General features: G+C 36.0%; 2 protein-coding genes across 2 annotated transcripts; one reads left to right on the plus strand and one right to left on the minus strand.

The window, feature by feature from the left end:
- Positions 1-4,082: 4,082 nt before the first annotated feature.
- On the minus strand, positions 4,083-13,680 carry chrnd (cholinergic receptor, nicotinic, delta (muscle)). Its single transcript, XM_067377735.1, has 12 exons — positions 13,322-13,680; positions 12,730-12,875; positions 10,016-10,060; positions 9,820-9,929; positions 9,568-9,723; positions 9,356-9,465; positions 9,075-9,275; positions 7,619-7,730; positions 7,258-7,372; positions 6,684-6,894; positions 6,467-6,585; positions 4,083-4,537 (listed from the first exon to the last, which is right to left on the minus strand). Exons 1-12 carry the CDS (start codon positions 13,377-13,379, stop codon positions 4,355-4,357), a joined length of 1,566 nt encoding a protein of 521 aa, XP_067233836.1. The 5' UTR covers positions 13,380-13,680; the 3' UTR covers positions 4,083-4,354.
- Positions 13,681-15,734: 2,054 nt separating this feature from the next.
- On the plus strand, positions 15,735-18,002 carry camk2n2 (calcium/calmodulin-dependent protein kinase II inhibitor 2). The gene is made up of 2 exons (XM_067377744.1): positions 15,735-16,103; positions 16,714-18,002. Exons 1-2 carry the CDS (start codon positions 15,935-15,937, stop codon positions 16,782-16,784), a joined length of 240 nt encoding a protein of 79 aa, XP_067233845.1. The 5' UTR covers positions 15,735-15,934; the 3' UTR covers positions 16,785-18,002.
- The last annotated feature ends 245 nt before the right edge of the window (positions 18,003-18,247 follow it).

Consider the following 18,247-nt stretch of genomic DNA (forward strand, 5'->3'; position numbering starts at 1 on the left):
AACCGGCTTTACTGACGAAATGCGCGCGACAATCGCATGTGATATATCGCACAGCCCTAATTCACATTAAACGTTTCAGAAAATAAAAGTAGCGATATTATGAATCAAGGTAATTTGCAGTTGGCCTAAAATTGACTTGGATGTTTTCATGTACTGTCAATGTTTTGATGATCTTTGACTGGAAAATGTGTTTACCTGCAGAGTCATTCATAGTTGCACATACAGGTGTTGAACTTATGTGGCCTTCATGTACTATAGCTAATTCCCACTTCTGAAGTCGTAATTATGAGCTCATCGCATTCAAAAAATAGGAGCACGTTCATGTGCAATTTTTACCTAGTCAACTCGTATTTACGATAATTCCGAGAGCCTGTGAAGGCAGCATTAATAAAGTTCTTCTTCATCGATAGCAATCGGTTCTGCAGGTTTCAGCGCCGTGCCAGTTGTGTTCTGTCTTCTGGTTTGTATTTCCACAACATGAAGGTAAGATCTTACGAATTTATGAATGAACCACTTGTTTTAAAATCATCCCAATCTCGCTTCAATCATTGCAATGCTCAATGCTTTAAGTAGTTTGTGAACTCTACAATAAGAATTGTCTAGAATCAGCACCCCTCCAAGAGGTGGCGCACTAGGCATTTGCCTATGTCACCTAATAGAGTGGTGCAGGTATGACGTCACTTTGTAGGCCAACCCGGAAGTTAGCGGCGGATGGGTCAAAGCCCCTGAAAGGCAAGCCTACAACCTTTAGCAAAAAAGCATAATGGCTAATGCTAACGCTCTGCCTCTGGCGGAACGCAGGGAAGGAGACCAGAGGCCGTTTTTTGAATGGATGTCAATGGATAAGAGGCTTCACTATGCTGATTAAACAGCTTTTGAGGGGAAATAGCTAATCATTTAATTAATCGACAGCCTGTTCGCTAATCTTCAGCATGTTTTACACTATACAATACGTTCGTTGGGAACTATATGTAGATTTTAGCTTGATAAAAATTTATTTTTTTAAGAGAAGACAGACTAGGGAATGTTGCGACAGGTAGGACTCATTTACAGCATTACCAACAGCAAATGTGCTGCATTATTGTTTATAGTACAATAGATGTTGTGTAAATGAAACTGGAAAGCAAGTCTGCAACCTTAAGCCAAAAAAAGTGCTAATGCTAAGGCTCCAGCTGTGGCAGTATGCAGGGAATGAGTTTTGAACGGTGGGCACTGATGTCACTGCCATTACACAATGTCCTTGACTGCCTGTGTAGTCCCATTTAGGGTTAGGGTTAGCAATCACCTTTTTCAAGACACATAACAGCTTAAAAAAAATCTGAAGTGGGGTAATACTGATGCATTTTATGTCGTAGAATAAAATGTGAAACTGTCTTGAGCTTGCGTTCACCACAGACCTTATTTCAGCCATTTAACCAAAATCCCATTCAAAAAACCCATTGACTTCGGGGCGATGGAACCAGAAGTGCTAAAATGGTAACTTACTTCCGCATTTTGGCCTACAAAGTGATGTTATACCTGCACCACTCTATGGGCCAGGATTTAGATAAAACGTAACAAACTCAAAAATGTAAGTGCTTTAACACAAATATGAGCTTTACATTTCTAATTTTAGTACATGATACTGTCGTACATCAGAGCAACTTAACCAAAGATTGATAGATCATTTTGGATCAGTAGTCAGTAGTTACAATGCCTGTTTGATGAGCCTTGGTGAAGCTATTGGTCTTGCTGGTCTGAGCTCTCTCTCTGTCTCTCTCTCTCTGTCTCTCACTATAATATTATAACCGCTCAGCTGATGAATGGCCGTTTCCACAAAGCTAAACAAACACTCTCCAATAGAGTGATTGCATGCCATTAAGCCATTCTATCAAGACCAACAGACAAATGTATAGAGGAGCTGGGGTCCCTGTGGTGGGGATATAGATCCATTCTTCAGCCCCCCACCGTCAACAACTTTGGATTAATCTCCAGTTTAGATTTCAAATCCAATCTCAAGGCCAATTTGTGTAGACCACAGTAACAAGGTTTTTAAGAGTCAATCGATCAAAGTTACTACCAACTTCCAGATCATTTTCCAGACGTGACAGAGCACTGAGTTATTTTCACTTAATAACTCATGGCATGTGGACTATTAATTATTCATTTCACAACTTCAGTGAGGGTTGAGCTGGAGGGAAGCGTCTTGGACTGTAATGGTGGGAAAATCCTCATTTCATCTAAATGGGGCAAAGACACTCTAGAGAGGACAGTGTGGCCTCCTATCTGAGGCTTGGTCTTGGTCTTGTTCTTTTAAAAAGATATTGACAGAGTTTACTAGGTCCTCCAAGCAGTGGCTTACATAAATTACAAGATTGTGTGTGTGTGTGTACTGATAGGGACAGAGTGCTATCAGTTTTGCAAGTCGAGGAGAGGATATTATTTTTTACGTTTTTACATTTTTTTTAAGAAATCAGTCTTTGTTTTTGTCTGGCAGATGAAAAATTGGCAAAAGAAATCCTATAGACTTGCATTGATGGAGTGGAAAATTGAAGATGGGCTGATTTAAAGGTTCTCTAAGCGATCCTGGGTGGAGTAACTTCCTGTTGACGTTCGAAATGTTGTCAAACAAAACAGAGGCTAGCTAGACCCTCCCTCCTCCTCCTCCTCCCCCTCCCCTCCGTGCTTCCTGAAACAGTCATGAACGCGCATTTAAAATCATTCTTGTCGGTTATTGGCTGGAGCATGTTTATTATGTTTTGTGGTCCAGACTGCACCAGTTTGTTTTTATTGCCGTTTTCGGAGATTGTGGCGACTACAGAGACCGCATTTTTTTTACAGCGTATTCAGGGGACAGGCAGCTAGCGGATAGTGAGGAGATGTTTGCTGTATGTGACAAAAAATGTTTTGACCTAAAAACGCGCGACATCACGTTTAATTAATGATACTGGCCAGGGCTAACTGGGCACGCGCACATCAATATTGCGTCATTTTTGTCACGCTGAACAACAATTAATTACTGTAGGCTATTTGCTTTATTGTAAGGGTAGGTTTAGGGTTGGGGTAGGTGTAGACGTTAATAAAACACAATCTGATAAGTTGCAAATTTAATTGTTTAAAAGTTGCAAATTGAATTAGTTATTTTATGGCCATATTTTGCTCCACTTCCAGCCGTAGCTGTATCTCTTCTAGCCACAACCTTGAAAGTAGTAGGTCATCTGGGTACTTTTTGCCTAATTTACTCTTATATGAGTACTGTGAATTCGGACATACTTCTTTTGTCACATACTGTTTTGCGCCTACTATACAGTAGGGAAGTAGCGATTTTTTTATGTCTAACGTTCACGACGGGTTCCGTGACATCTGTAACTTTGACCAGAAGCTCTTCTGTACACAGCTTTAGTATTGGTGCTGCCAGAACCATTTCAATGTTTCACCCTAGCTACAATATAGCAACACACAAAAAAACAATCAGAGCATGATAGCAACACCCTGGCAACCACCCACAAACTCTTGCATTATGATAGTGACTTTTGCATGGGTAGGTTTGCACATAAAATCATAAAGTCTTCTCTATTTCGAGCCTGTTTTGACTGTCTGCTTGTATGAATGTGTTTCCAGGTTCCACCACCAAGGAAGATTTATGTACTTTAATAACAGGATGTGATTTAGACCTAAAGGTTGAATGAATCAACTACAGTCTATTACACTTTGCATAATCAAAGCTATGCATTTTTCACTCCAGTCACTTCTCTCCTTCTCCCGTCTCTGTGGTGCTGTATAATATCTCAAGTACTTCATTAACACAACAGCTTTAATTATGAAGGGGAAGGTTGATGGACAGATTTTGAGTGCAGTACTAAACCCTAGTGGTGAAACATTGCAGTGCAGTATTTATGATTTATTTATATAATTACGTAACAGACAGGCACTTTCAAGCTGGTTTGTGAGCTGTGCTATTTATAACTCTATTTATAATTTAAAACAGTCAGTTCTACTTTCCTTGCATGTCCAGGATCCTCTCGATGGATTAGGTTCTATCTGCTCTGAACATGTCCCTGTGAGATTGTTCTGCAATAACAACACAGCAAATATGGCTGGGGAAAAACTTTTTTTAATTATTTACCCACTGAAACAAAAATTACACCCAGGAGGAAAAGGCAAGCAATATTATTTTACTCTCCCTTCTCACAGCAGAAGAGGTTCATTCAGCACACTTATTAAACAACATACATAATGTTAGTAATCAAGCCCGCATAAAAACACTAAATGGAGGGTAATTTATATTCATGCTGTATTGCTGTCAGAATAGCTTTTATGATACTTCTCAGAGTGCTTCAGCTATTGTTCATAACCTAGCGGTAGTGTAGAGAGGTCATGAAAAGCGCTTGTTTTCTTCTGTATAGGTGAAGGGGTCTCCCTGGAAGGGCAGCACTGGTGGCTGGTTGTAGTTGGCCATCGTGAAGATGAAGATGGTTCCTAACGTCATAACTGGAGTGACCACAAAGAAGCAGAGTCGGTCCACTGTCCTGGCAATCCCACTCCAGTTGTCCTTTTCCTGAAGTAGAAATGGGTAAGGATTTTAAGTTTAGCTTTGTAAAATAAGTAAATAAATAAAAGATATTGTATATATATATGTATATATAAGGATTGTAAACAAAAAATTGTGTGTGTATATATATATATATATATATATATATATATATATATATATATATATATATATATATATATATATATATATATATATATATATATATATATATATATATATATACTAGCATTCAAAAGTTTGGGGTCAGTAAGATTTTTTAATGTTTTAAAAGAAGTATCTTCTCCTCACCAAACCTGCATTTATTTGATTAAAAATACAAACAAAAACAGTAATATTGTGAAATATTATTCCAACTTAAAACAGCTGTTTTCTATGTCAATATACAGTAAAGTGTAATTTATTCCTGTGATCAAAGCTGAATTTTCAACATCATTACTCCAGTCTTCATTGTCACATGATCCTTCAGAAATCAATCTAATATGATGAGTTGATGCTCAAGAAACATTTATGATTATTATCAATGTTGAAAACAGTTATTTACATTTTTATTTCATGATGCTATGATGAATAGAAAGGTCAAAAGAACAGCATTTGTCTGAAATCTAAATCTTTTGTAACATTAAACACTACCGTTCAAAAGTTTGGGGTCAGTAAGAATTTTAATTTTATTTTTGGGGGATAGAAATAAAATTAATCAATACTTTTATTCATCAAGGATGAGTTAAACTGATCAAAAGTTACAGTAAAGACAATTATAATGTTAGAAAATATTCTATTTTAAATAAATGCTGTTCTTTTTAACTTTCTATTTATCGAAGAATTTAGAAAAAAAATTGTACACAACTGTTTTCAACATTGATAATAATAATGAATGTTTCTTGAGCATCAGATCATCATATTAGATTGATTTCTGAAGGATCATGTGAAACTGAAGTAATGATGCTGAAAATTCAGCTTTGATCACAGGAATAAATTACACTTTACTGTATATTGACAGCTGTTTTAAGTTGGAATAATATTTCACAATATTACTGTTTTTGTTTGTATTTTTAATCAAATAAATGCAGCCTTGGTGAGCAGAAGATACTTCTTTTAAAACATAAAAAAAATCTTACTGACCCCAAACTTTTGAACGGTAGTGTGTGTGTATATATATATATATATATATATATATATATAAATATATAATATAATTTTATTTTTTATTAGATGTTCATGCAACTTAAAAACATTAGTTCAGCTGCTGTATAATTTGCTGTTTATTCAAATTGGTGTACAAGTAATTTCAACAAATTATATGAATCTGACTTTAAAAAAATCAATTTAAATCGCATAAAAAAAGTTGAAATTGGTAAATTGTTTTGATGAGTTAAAGTAATGGAAAAACATGTATTGACATTGATCATATCATTTTTAGCAGCATCTGGTTATAATAATATTTGTTGTGCATGTAATTAAATTAAATATATTAAATTAATCATTACAATTGAATTAATAAAAATTTAAATATCAGTTTTATAAGATGTAGCCTATTTAGAGAGGAAACTAATATTTATATGTATTTTTGTATAAGCAGCCTATACTCTATAATTAATAAAATTTCATAATTCCATTTTAATTTTTAATTTTTTCATATTTTAATTTAATTCATGATAATGTAATAAACCTGGCTTTATTATTTAAAAACTAAAGCAAAATGAATAGGTTCCAAAAAAAAAAGAATAAAAAACAAAATGGTCCAGAAATTCGAAATACACAAAGAAATATAAATATAAATTCCTAAGGTATCAAATGTGATGTATAAAAACATGCTAATAAATATTTTTACATATTTTGTCAAAGGTTTAAAAGTCAGTTATGTCAGGCTTTTACAGGGTTAAAAGAGGAAATCATCTCCTGCAAAGTGTTCACTGGATTTAATTGTCTTCTTACCTCATTATAGTCATTTTTGTCGTGCATGTGCTTAACGATGTAATTGGCTCCTTCCACAGCTGGCTTCATCTCATTGTACAGCTGTTCCGACACCTCAGAGTCATTACCGGAAGTGTATGCTGTGAAGAATTTGCTCTTTAGTGGCATTAAAATGATAACACTTTAAATAAGATCATAATGTGAGTTTAAAGTGTAATTCTGCTCATGTGGGACTGACTGGCTTTGGGAGTGGGGCGAGCAGCCATGCCATGCCTCTCTGACTGCTTCTCAAACATCAGTTCGCTGCGTGATTTAACGCTGTAGTACTCCTCGGCCTGGGCAATGTATCCCAGTGAGCTGGAGCGCCGCGGCAGCGCCCCCTCCAGGCTGGGCTTATCATCAACAGGACGGGACATGTACAGAAGACGAGGCAGACGCTCCAAAAAGAACTGTAGCAGACAAGATGAGAAGCTTTTAAATAATCCAAAACCAGCTCAGAACAGGAACAATGGCTCTGTTATGTGCAGTGAGGCTTTTATGCACAGTATATCAATACCACTGGTTATCGCCCACATTTTTTAAATTACTCATATCAACCGATATTGGATTTAATTCTAATCTACATACTAATTTCCCTATTTTTATATTTAGATTACCTTTGCCATCATCTAACGATCACTTAAATTAGTCATTACAATACTAAGAATTAACTAAAACTGTTAAAAGTCACCAATCAAAATTGACAATTCATATTTTTATGGGATATTTCAGTACTTGTTATAAATTATTTCACAGACAAGTGAGAGCCTGACCTCTTTGGTCCATTTTGTCATGACATGGGTGCTAGGAGTCCGAAAATGCAGGTTCAAGACAATGACGCAATTCAGCACCACCACAGTGACCAGTACCATGATAAACATCAGATACCTGTCAAATCAGAAAACATTCATTTTTACTATTATTTAACTTCTTTTATTCTAAATATATATATATATATATATATATATATATATATATATATATATATATATATATATATATATATAAACACACACACACACACACACACACACACATATATATATATATATGTACAGAATGTATTTAAAATCAATACTTAATGTCATAGTGATACTGAAACATTCTCATGTACTATATCTGATATTTGCATACTTGACGATTAAGGGAACCGCCATAGACGTCTCAGGCAGACGCTGTGAAATCAGCAGTAGAAACACAGACTGAGCCAGCAACACAGAGATGGATAATGTCATCTTCTCACCACCTGAAACAAGATAAATATGTTATGGTTTAAGTGTTTAACATGTTAAAGTGCCCCAATTATGCTCTTTTAAAATGTCCTAATTTTGTTTTGGAGGTCTCCTACAATAGGTTTACATGCATCCAAGGTCAAAAAACACTTTAATTTTCTCAAATAGTCTGAAAACAGTTCATTCGAAGATTCTGTCTCTCTAAAGCCCTCCTTTCCTACACTGCTCTTATTGGTCAGACAGCTCAGTCTATTGTAATTGGTCTATGACTTACAGCATATGTTGGAAACAAAACTCCTATAACCATATTTGAATTTCAGCTCCAAAGGCTTCCTCAGCGCTTGATACACAGTGATACAAAAAATGGCGTTGATTTTTCTGTATCAATTCTTGGGCTGGGACAATACATAGATTCACGATACAATGATTCTGGATCGATCCTCATACTCTTGAATCAATTCTGAGCTTAGTTTTTAACAGCAGATGGCACTCTAGGCTAGTTTTTAACTGTACACTTAAATGCTCACGAAGAAGAGTGCTGGAGAGATCATGTGTTCAGCTGAGTCATAATGCTTTTATGAGGCAAGATTAATGTGAAAACAGCCCACTGCTAACGCCCTTGTAATTCGCTTCAACCTTTTCGAACTTTATGAATGATTATTTTAGGTTTAAGTGGTGTGTGTAAAGAAACTGGAAGCAAGCAGAGTATGGCTGTTTCTAAAGCACGTATAGCAATGCCATCTGCTGTTAAATCTAAGCTCAGAATCGATTCGAGAGAGAATCGCGATACATTCAATCAAGAATCAATCTTATCGATGTATTGTCCCAGCCCTTATCAATTCCACATTCTTTGTAAGTGCTTGCAATTTGCATACACAGTGCTGAAAACAGCATCATCTTAACAAGTTGACAAAACAGACCAAACTCTTCCATGCCTCAGCTACAACTATAGCGTTTGAGGGCGGGTCAAAGTAGACGTCATTTGCAGACAGCTAATGAAGACCATAGCCTGGCATTATGCAAATTTGTTACATTGTTGCCGAAGTATGTAACAGAAAGTGAGACTAGAATTGCTGATGACACGTTTAAGGCAGTTCAGAATCAATTCTTTTTTTTTGGAGACAACAAATTTATTTGTCATGCACTTTGATCTTTAAAACTTTGCAGACCCTATAAATTTACACCTATATATTACACATTTCATACATTAAATGTAATATATTCTAAAAGCCATAACAGGTCACTTTAACATAAAATGTTTATTTGAATACTCTGTCATTGTCTTTATCTGTCATATTGTGACAATACAGGTTGTACAGTATGAGCTTTAAAACACAGTAAACGGCAGGATCACTCACTGTCTGCAGGCAGGTAGTAGACGAGAGAGGCCAGGAAAGAGATGAGCACACAGGGAATGATTATATTCACAATGTAGAACAGTGGTTTGCGTTTAATGATGAGGTAAAAGGTGATATCCTGGTGCTTGTTGCTTTCCATTGGGATGTTTTTATAAATGTTTCTCCTTGCAGGCTTGTGAACAATTTCCCACTCGCCATTTTCTGCAAGAAAGGAGATGGGGAGAGATCTTGCATTTAGGTGCAACGGTAGAAAAAGAGAAAATCCTCATGTCAGATCTCACCTGTGAATCCCTCAGGATCAATAATGATCCATTCCACCTTGTAGGACTTTCCATCTTCCTCCTCCTCTTTGAGATGTAAGCTAATCTCTTTGGCATTGTACGTTAATGAGCTAATAGAGACAGAATGAGTGGTGTGGGGCTCATAAGACTATAAAATACATAAAAAAGTAATTTATACAGTAGTTAATGTATAGACATACTACAAAACGTACCTGAACTTCAGAGAGCAGTTCTGCCAATCAAAAGGGAAGTAGTTGACGTTTATAGAGCAGGAGCTCCGAAATATAGCTGGAGGTAACCAGTACACGTATCCATTGGGATAGATCAACACGTTGCAGTAATAGGCCACCTGGAACTGGGCGTCATTGCTAATTAAAAGAACCATGAAATAAAAATTGCATATAACTTCTTTCATAAAATAAGTAAATACTGAGAAATGAAACAGAACAACAAAGGTTGCATACTTGTTTTCAAGGACAATCTCTGGTAACCACACCATACTTGGTGGTAGACGCAGTACAGGAATGTTATCGTACTCTGATTCATTCCACACAAGTCTATAATCAGTCCAGCCCTTAAAAGAAATATATTTTGGTGAATACAGTATATACATTTTGTGTGTGTGTGCATTGCATGGAGTAATTAAAATAATGTACTTACATGCTCCATCCACACATTTGTTAGTAATGTCTCATCAACTTCTTTCTGTCATGGAAAAACATCTTTGTTAAACAGACTGGCACAGTGTCAAACTATAAACGTCAACACGATATCTATTATACACTGCCCGGCTTAAAAAAAAAGTTGCTGTTTGGATTTAAATAGGCAAATGCTTAAGAGTCTATGATTATTATGAGTGAAAGAGTGAATGATTATTATGTTTCTATCATGTTACAGTATATGTTTGGCTACAGTTCTTCTAACCCTTATTGATGGAGTGTGTAGCTTTTCATTTCTTAGACAACCATGTAGTAAGACACACCATGGCCATATTCCAAGATGACAATGTCAAAATTCATCAGGCTCAAACTGTGAAAGAATGCTTGTGAGGGAGCATGAAGAATCATTTTCACACAAGAATTGAGTCCAGACCTTAAATTCATTGAAAGTGATTGGGATGTGCTGGAGGAGACTTTACAGAGTGCTCGACTCTTGCATTGTCAGTACAAGATCTTGACCAAAAATGGATGAACTCCATCAATTAGATTTAGAAGAACTGTTGCCAAACATATAACATTCTAGAAACATAATAATCACTGCAATAATGATCCAATCGCGCACACAAATTAAGATATTTTTGATAAAATCCGAGAGGTATATGACTCATCCATAGACAGCAATAGACCCTTTTACTGTTTGTACACAATGATGACGTAGCAACGTATGCGCGTGCATTTTGGCAACGGAAGTGGTGTTGTTCCCCATAGGTAACGTGTTAGCAACACCTAAAGTGATATATATATATATATATATATATATATATATATATATATATATATATATATATATCTACAGCTTCGCGAGCGGATTAAGCAACACATACAGATAAAGTTATTTTAAAAAATTGAATTTATCAAATGGTATCCGGCTATCAGATTCGTGTAGTCGAGTGGATAGAAGACGTTAGCAGATGGCCAAATACAGTGGCCAGATATATATACATAAACCAGGGCTCTCAAGTTTTAAAGACAGGCAAGAATGACAAATATCCAACAACATGACATGATTTTTAAAGTGACCAATAACATCGACGATGTAATACACTATAATTTATTTAGTGCTAATAAAATTATTAAGCCTATTTGGAGAGAGAGATGTTTAATGTGACACAATGTCAGTCATCGTGTGATAACGGAAATATAACTAGGTCTAGAGTAGACTACTGATCAGGTGTTTTCAGTGAACAGGCTGTAAATCTGTTGACTAAGTTCAGACACTCATGAAAAACTGATGCTGATTATCTGGGAAACATTCTCTAACAGCGGTCAAGTTGTCATTGTTTGTGTCAAACAAGCTGTGAATTTGTTGTAACATTAAAATAGGAGATCATGACTTATTCTGTGCTCAAAGTGATGCTCAGAGCTCCAGTGGTTTCCTCTGTGGGTGAACGAGGATGATGGTGAACAATTCCAGGATATGCTTTTTTTTCATTGGTTGTTGCGTTAAATCTTACCCAGATACAATAGTGCTATTTTCTGATTGGCTACTGTGTAGCCTCTTTCTTTTTTTGATTGGCTGATAAGTGGCAGGCTACTCCAGGGGAGACGCGCTTGATTCTTGCCCGGCGCAGCGGCATATTAAATATGAAAAATAGTTTTTCTGCGTGAGAAATACAATGTGTGGCGGGAGTGCGTGACAAAAGACCGAAATGAATGACTGTCACGCTCAGTGTGTTACACTTGAGAGCCCTGAAAAACTTTCAGAGTTGCTAACACGTTAAAACCAATAGGCAACAACACCACTTCCATTGCCAAAATGCGCGCGCAACTATTTGATCACGTGGGCTGTAAAAGGGTCTATATAATCAATACTTTCAAGGTCCAGAAAGGTAGTAAAGATATTGTTAAAACAGCTGATGTGACTGCAGTGGTACAAACGATTATTGAATAAAGTCAATATTTTTGTTTTGAACACAAAAAGCATTCTTGTCGCTTCATAAAATTAAGTTTGAACCACTGCAGTCATGTCGACTATTTTAAAAATGTCTTTAGTACCTTTCTGGACCTTGAAAGTGGTGATTATATCGCTGTCTATGGACGAGTCAGATGCCTCTCCGATTTCATCAAAAATATCTTAATTTGTGTTCCAAAGATGAACAAAGGTCTTACGGGCGAGGAACAACATGAGCACGAGGAATTAATGACAGAATTTTCATTTTTAGGTGAACTAACCCTTTAAATATGTTCCCTTTTTTGAGTTAATCAACTTGTTTGTTTTTTTAGTTGATGAAATCCCTTTAGAAACCTTTTTTTTTGTGGCTGAGCAATGTACCTATATAATAGATGTTGTATTGTATCAGTGTTGGGGAATGTTACTTTTAAAAGTAATGTGTTACAATATTGCATTACTCTCTAAAAAAGTAACTAATTACGTAATGTTACGTTACTTTCTGCGCATGTGGAAATTTTTAAAAATGTTTAAGCAAATTAATTAAACTGAAAAGTATTGTGCAGTATTGCTTTTTAAAAAAGCAACTCAAATATTAATGTGTATATTTATAAAATAAAGCATTACTTGTTACTTCAAAAAAAGTAATCCGATTAAAATGCAACCTCCTTGTAATGCGTAACATTGATCGCAGTATATAAAATAGTAATATCTCCGGTTTATAATGTGTACAAAAAATGCTCATATTGACAATAATATGCACTCACCAAGGAAATAAGATTGGAAAGTGTAAGCGCCAGGTAAATATCTACGGTTTCATCTATATTTTGGACAGGGCGAAGCTCTTTGTTGTAGCCTCGTTCCTTAAAAAGGTAGTTGATGAGTCGCTCCTCTTCATTCCGTCCACAACATTCTGCAAAACACGTTGAAAGCCAGGCATATTTCAATCATAGATTGAGAAAATAGCTTTATGAATATAACATATAATAAAATTGTGGTGGCATGCAACTCTAAATGTCAAGTATTTCACATTATCATCATAAAAATATAATAATGATCATCTACTAGTTAAATATTGATCTTTTATATAATGCATTCTGTCCTTAGTTCATTATAAAACTGCAATATTATTCCCCTACATCTACTTCCAAATACAATGAATATATAATCAAGTGGTTGTAAATAAAGCTGTAATTTCAATATTGATTACAGTTTGCAAGTTAGAATTAGTTCTAGAACTTGCTATTTAGTAGTTGTTTTACTATATAAACATGATAGAACAACAGCTGACAGATGGGTGGTCATAAAATCACACATTTTAAATATGAAGTGATTAAATATTCATTTAGCATGTCCTACCTTGGAGAAAGAAGAAAAACAAAGACGCTGTAAACAGATGAAGAACGCTTCTCATCATGGCATGCCGTTGTATGATTTCCTGTCACTGTTGTTGCTGCGCCCGTCCACGGCTCTTCTGTACAGTTTTTCTTTTGACTGACACTGACAGGTGTGGAATCAATCCACAGAGGAATGAATGCTGGTCTTAAAGAGACTGTAGGGGCTGCTCAACAATATTCAAGGGCCCAGAAAAAGTCAGAAAACACGTACGTCCTCTTCCCAACACTCTTACTTACCTAAAACAAAGAGTCGAACCAAACCACTCCTCATCAGCTTTGAGATGCCAGCTGCTTTGCTCTCTACTTTTGTCCACATGGCCTGGTCTAAAAATGGATCAACAACATTCCAGTGGTGATCCTACAGGCCACCTGTCAATGTGTTTTCACAGACCATAAGTCTGTAAAGCAAAAGTCAGATCTGTTGGAAGCTGTCAGCGCTATCTGACATGACGTCGATTGTAAAAGAAAGTTGGATTGTCGAGTTTTAACACTTTTCATGCAGCATGTAGAGTTGCTCCTGTACAAGTGTTTTTAAAATGTCCAGCAGAGGGCGCCAAAAGATAGCTGAAGGGTTTTAATTAGGAGACAGCAGAGCGTACAGTATGTGGGATGGGCAGCAGCTTTTTACGTATTTACCCATGAAATTTGTTTTTCTAACTGCCTTTGGCATACAATTTTGGGTCAGTGACGTCATAAGTAGTGCATTTTAGAAATGTATACATTATTATTTCTTATGTATGTGACTCTGAAATGAATGATAAATTAAAAATTAAGCTGTCATAGCTGGTTATATTGTAATTTATTCATATATATTTTCACTTAGTCAAAGATTTCAATTACTTTAATAAGTACTAATAAAGCTGGAATTTACAAGACAATCATGAGTATTTGTGTGTGTGTGTGGGGGGGGGGGTGTTGGGCTTAAACACAATGAGGAAAATTTTTTCAATATTATTATTATTTCACTCTAATGCTAAAACTCTGTACGACAATTACTTTATAAATTAATAAAATTTATAATATTGTTGCTGTCGGTCAGAAGCTTGTATCTTTTTTTTTTTTTTTTTTTGTATCTATTGGTCACCCTTTACGTCTGTCTGTGGGTTTTGAAAATATTAAACCAATGAAAAGCATTGAAAAGACCTCGTGACTAAACATCGTAACTCTATTGGATCCTCAAACTGCCAGTAAAACCTCAAAACTCCACCCCGCCTGCATCGTAGTTTGGACCGCCTCTGCTTTTTTGCAAGGATAATAACGAACTGGTTTGTTGAATAACTACAGAGTTTTCTTTTCTCAAAAATCAATATATAAATGTATTATGCCTGTCACAATATGAGGTAAATCACCAGCTCTGCATCCGAACCATAAATTTGCTGTTGGTTTGGCTATGAGCAAAGAATTAAAGGGTTAGTTCACCCAAAAATGAAAATAATGTCATTAATTACTCATTAATGTTGTTCCACACCCGTAAGACCTTCGCTGATCTTCGGAACACAAATTAAGATATTTTAGTTGAAATCCGATGGCTCAGTGAGGCCTTCATAGGGAGCAATGACATTTCCTCTTTCAAGATCCATAAAGGTACAAAAAACACATCTAAATCAGTTCATGTGAGTACAGTGGTTCAATATTAATATTATAAAGCAGCGAGAATATTTTTGGTGCGCCAAAAAAACAATAACAACTTATTTAGTGACGGCTGATTTCAAAACACTGCTTCATGAATATTCGGAGCATAAATGAATCAGTGTATCGAATCATGATTCAGATCGTGTGTCAAACTGCCAAACGGCTGAAATCATGTGACTTTGGCGCTCCGAACAGATGATTCGACACGCTGATTCATTATGTTCCGAAGCTTCCTGAAGCAGTGTTTTGAAACTCACATGAACTGATTTAGATGTGTTTTTAGTACCTTTATGGATCTTGAGAGAGGAAATGTCATTGCTGGCTATATGCAGGCTTCACTGAGCCATTGGATTTCATCAAAAATATCTTAATTTGCGTTCCGTAGAAGGTCTTACAGGTGTGAAACCGCATGAAGGTAAGTTATAAATGACAGAATTTTCATTTTTGGGTGAACTAACCCTTTAAACACATATAGTGAATATTGGGATAAACGCTGAAATTAAGAAATGCTACTTATTTCATTACTTTCTAGTAGCCTAATACTTAAATAGATAGGCCTATTTATTCAATTCTAGCAAAACGTAAGCGATTGTTAAGCTATTTCACTCGCACATATTTATTAATTTATTTCTCCCTGCACCCTCCCCCTTCAACCCCGGATGGATGACTTCACTTTTCCGTCTGGGTTCCCTTTATGGTCTCGGGATCTCCCTCTATTTCTCACAAGAGCTCACCAGCAGGCGGACGCACCACTCCTATCTCCAGGTACATCCGACGGAGAGCAGCCCAACTGGACCTGCAGATAGTCATTCCAGGGTCTTAGCTGGACTTTATCTTTCGACACAGAAGGGGGAGAAAAGTAGCCTGAAAAGTCTTTATTGATAACTACACCCAAATAATATTCGTTTTCCCTACTACCTTAGCTGGGAACTTGAATATAGCCATGTCCGAAGTGCTGCCATACAACGAGGGGAAGATGAACGGCTACGGGGCGGACAGTGAAGTCAGTCAGATATCCTTCAGCTGTCGACTGCAAGACACGAACTCGTTCTTCGGAACATCACAGTCCAAAAGACCACCGAAACTCGGGCAGATTGGCAGGGCAAAACATGGTGAGTATCAGCAATATTCTAATAATCATCATAACATATCAAAATTGGTCTTACTTGTTACAAGGGCTAATAAACAACATACAGACAGAGCACACGGTTACACACAAACAAAATAAAAACAGGTCAGCACCTGATATTTAAACATGATACAAAAAAGTAATTTTTTTCATATTTTAAGTTAAATATGAAGAAAAATTCGATTTTTTTAAGAAAGAAAAGGGAATGTTCTTTTAATGTTTATCACTATAAATTTGCAATATAAATGTTTTAATAATACATGCATTTTCTATAATTTCACTGTAAATTATGTTAATTCATGTTTTTTACTTCTACATACAATATGTTTCAATATTTTAGAGCATATATTTATTTATATTTCCTGTTTAATCATTTGTTTCACTGTACATGCTGAGGTAATCTAACAGTATTTAGCTTCTATAGCATTCTTTATCCATTAAAATGGTGGTTTTCTTTTATGTAGTGTACATTCATCTCCAAAAAAGCTCTCAATAGTGCATTTTCTTGCTGACACAAATAGACATGCCAGTTTTCTTGCCTTCATGCTTATTATTATAAAGCTCTATTAAACATCAGTGTCCTCTCTCCACAGTGGTCATTGAAGATGACCGAATAGATGATGTCCTCAAAGGGATGACAGACAAGTCGACTCCCGGCGTGTAAACCTGAACGATTATACCTCGTCAACCTTTTCTTTTAATCACCGGTTTGAAGCACTTGTCGCCTGTGCATGTGAACGAGAGGTGAAGATGATGATTCAGTGTACGAGTACAGGATGAAGAGCCACTTTGGACAGTGGGTTAAAATAGTGAGATTTGAAGATGCTGGCAATTCTCCAACTGAAACCCATCCAAAACTGCTGCTGTGAAGAAAGCTGCCCAAGATTTCTGGTCATTTAGCCCCTTGTCTCGTAGAAGCCGTGGGTCTGTGTGAGATTTCATCCCGACATCAACAAATAGAAGCCCCTGTTTCATAGGCATCTTTCATACGATGAGCTGCTCATTCAAGGGAGCTGTCCAGTTCAGCACCTGACGCACAACTTGACTGTCTTTCCAGAGAAATAAGCTATATTTATATCTTGCATGGAAATGGGATGATGTATATAATCGAGGGAAGATTGATTACATTTATTCACTTCCGCCACATCTACACCCATACCATTTTCAATCCTTGACTGATCATATGCCCAGAATACATTTTATAGCGAACAAAGCAGCTCAGCGCCAGCAAGGAAGAGCTGAAGAATGACAGCAATGGAAGGAAAATGAGAAGGAGTATAACTTCTTATTTGATTTATTGCGTCTTTTCTATGACTGTTTTTTTTTTTTTTTGTTTGGCGTCATGTATAGATTAATATATACGGTTCTCTTTGCATGAACTTTTCTCTTGTGCCATTGCGGGAGTTTCCACATCTTTTAAACCCAGGCACGCTTGTTTTTACCGAAATCAGTATTTGTATTTTTTATATCTGAATATTTGTTACAATATTATCGTCCGATTCTTAATAGTCCATCGACACAGACAGGGTTTGTGTAGATAAAGGCATAAACATAATCATAAAAGGACAGACTGAATGTTATTTTGGGGAAGGGGTTTCAAACATCAGCATTAACACGCATCTCATTGCAATAAGTGATCATGTCTTTGTTGATAATGAAATATAATTTCAGAGTATGTTCAACAGCACTCTCACTGCAAATACATCAATGGGTTTTTAGTATTTCAGTTGATTATTTATTTAATTGTTTGTTTTTGTATTCATAATGTTCAGTGTATGGTTTATTGTGCATGAGATATGAATATTTTTCAAGCTTATGAATTTATGAAGCAAAAAACTGTACACAAATGTCTCAACATTCTACAAATGAATTAATAAATAAATTCACAGGATTCATTAATCATGTTTCATTTTTACCTAAACCGTATTTAAATCACTGAAAAATGAGATATAGATCCATACCCAGCAAAAAGAAAATGAGAAAAGAGTGCAGATCATGGGCTATTATTTAATTTGTATATAATCTGGTGCATTTGAAGGGTATCTAATGAGTAACTGAATGGGATGATTTTAGCTGTCAGAAATTAGAGTAAGTGTTGCATCTTCAGCCAAGCTGACAGCATGAGAA

The sequence above is a fragment of the Chanodichthys erythropterus genome, chromosome 23 (assembly GCF_024489055.1).
Source record: "Chanodichthys erythropterus isolate Z2021 chromosome 23, ASM2448905v1, whole genome shotgun sequence".
Classification (NCBI taxonomy): Eukaryota; Metazoa; Chordata; class Actinopteri; order Cypriniformes; family Xenocyprididae; genus Chanodichthys; species Chanodichthys erythropterus.

What these genes read in the sequence shown, in the direction of transcription:
- chrnd (XM_067377735.1), bottom strand. Translation starts at nt 13,379, where the DNA reads ATGATGAGAAGCGTTCTTCATCTGTTTACAGCGTCTTTGTTTTTCTTC. An exon ending in GTTTTTCTTCTTTCTCCAAG is followed by an intron (nt 12,876 to 13,321) that starts GTAGGACATGCT and finishes CGTGTTTTGCAG; the next exon opens with AATGTTGTGGACGGAATGAA. An exon ending in TGACAAAATGGACCAAAGAG is followed by an intron (nt 6,895 to 7,257) that starts GTCAGGCTCTCA and finishes TGTCTGCTACAG; the next exon opens with TTCTTTTTGGAGCGTCTGCC.
- camk2n2 (XM_067377744.1), top strand. Translation starts at nt 15,935, where the DNA reads ATGTCCGAAGTGCTGCCATACAACGAGGGGAAGATGAACGGCTACGGG. An exon ending in GATTGGCAGGGCAAAACATG is followed by an intron (nt 16,104 to 16,713) that starts GTGAGTATCAGC and finishes CTCTCTCCACAG; the next exon opens with TGGTCATTGAAGATGACCGA.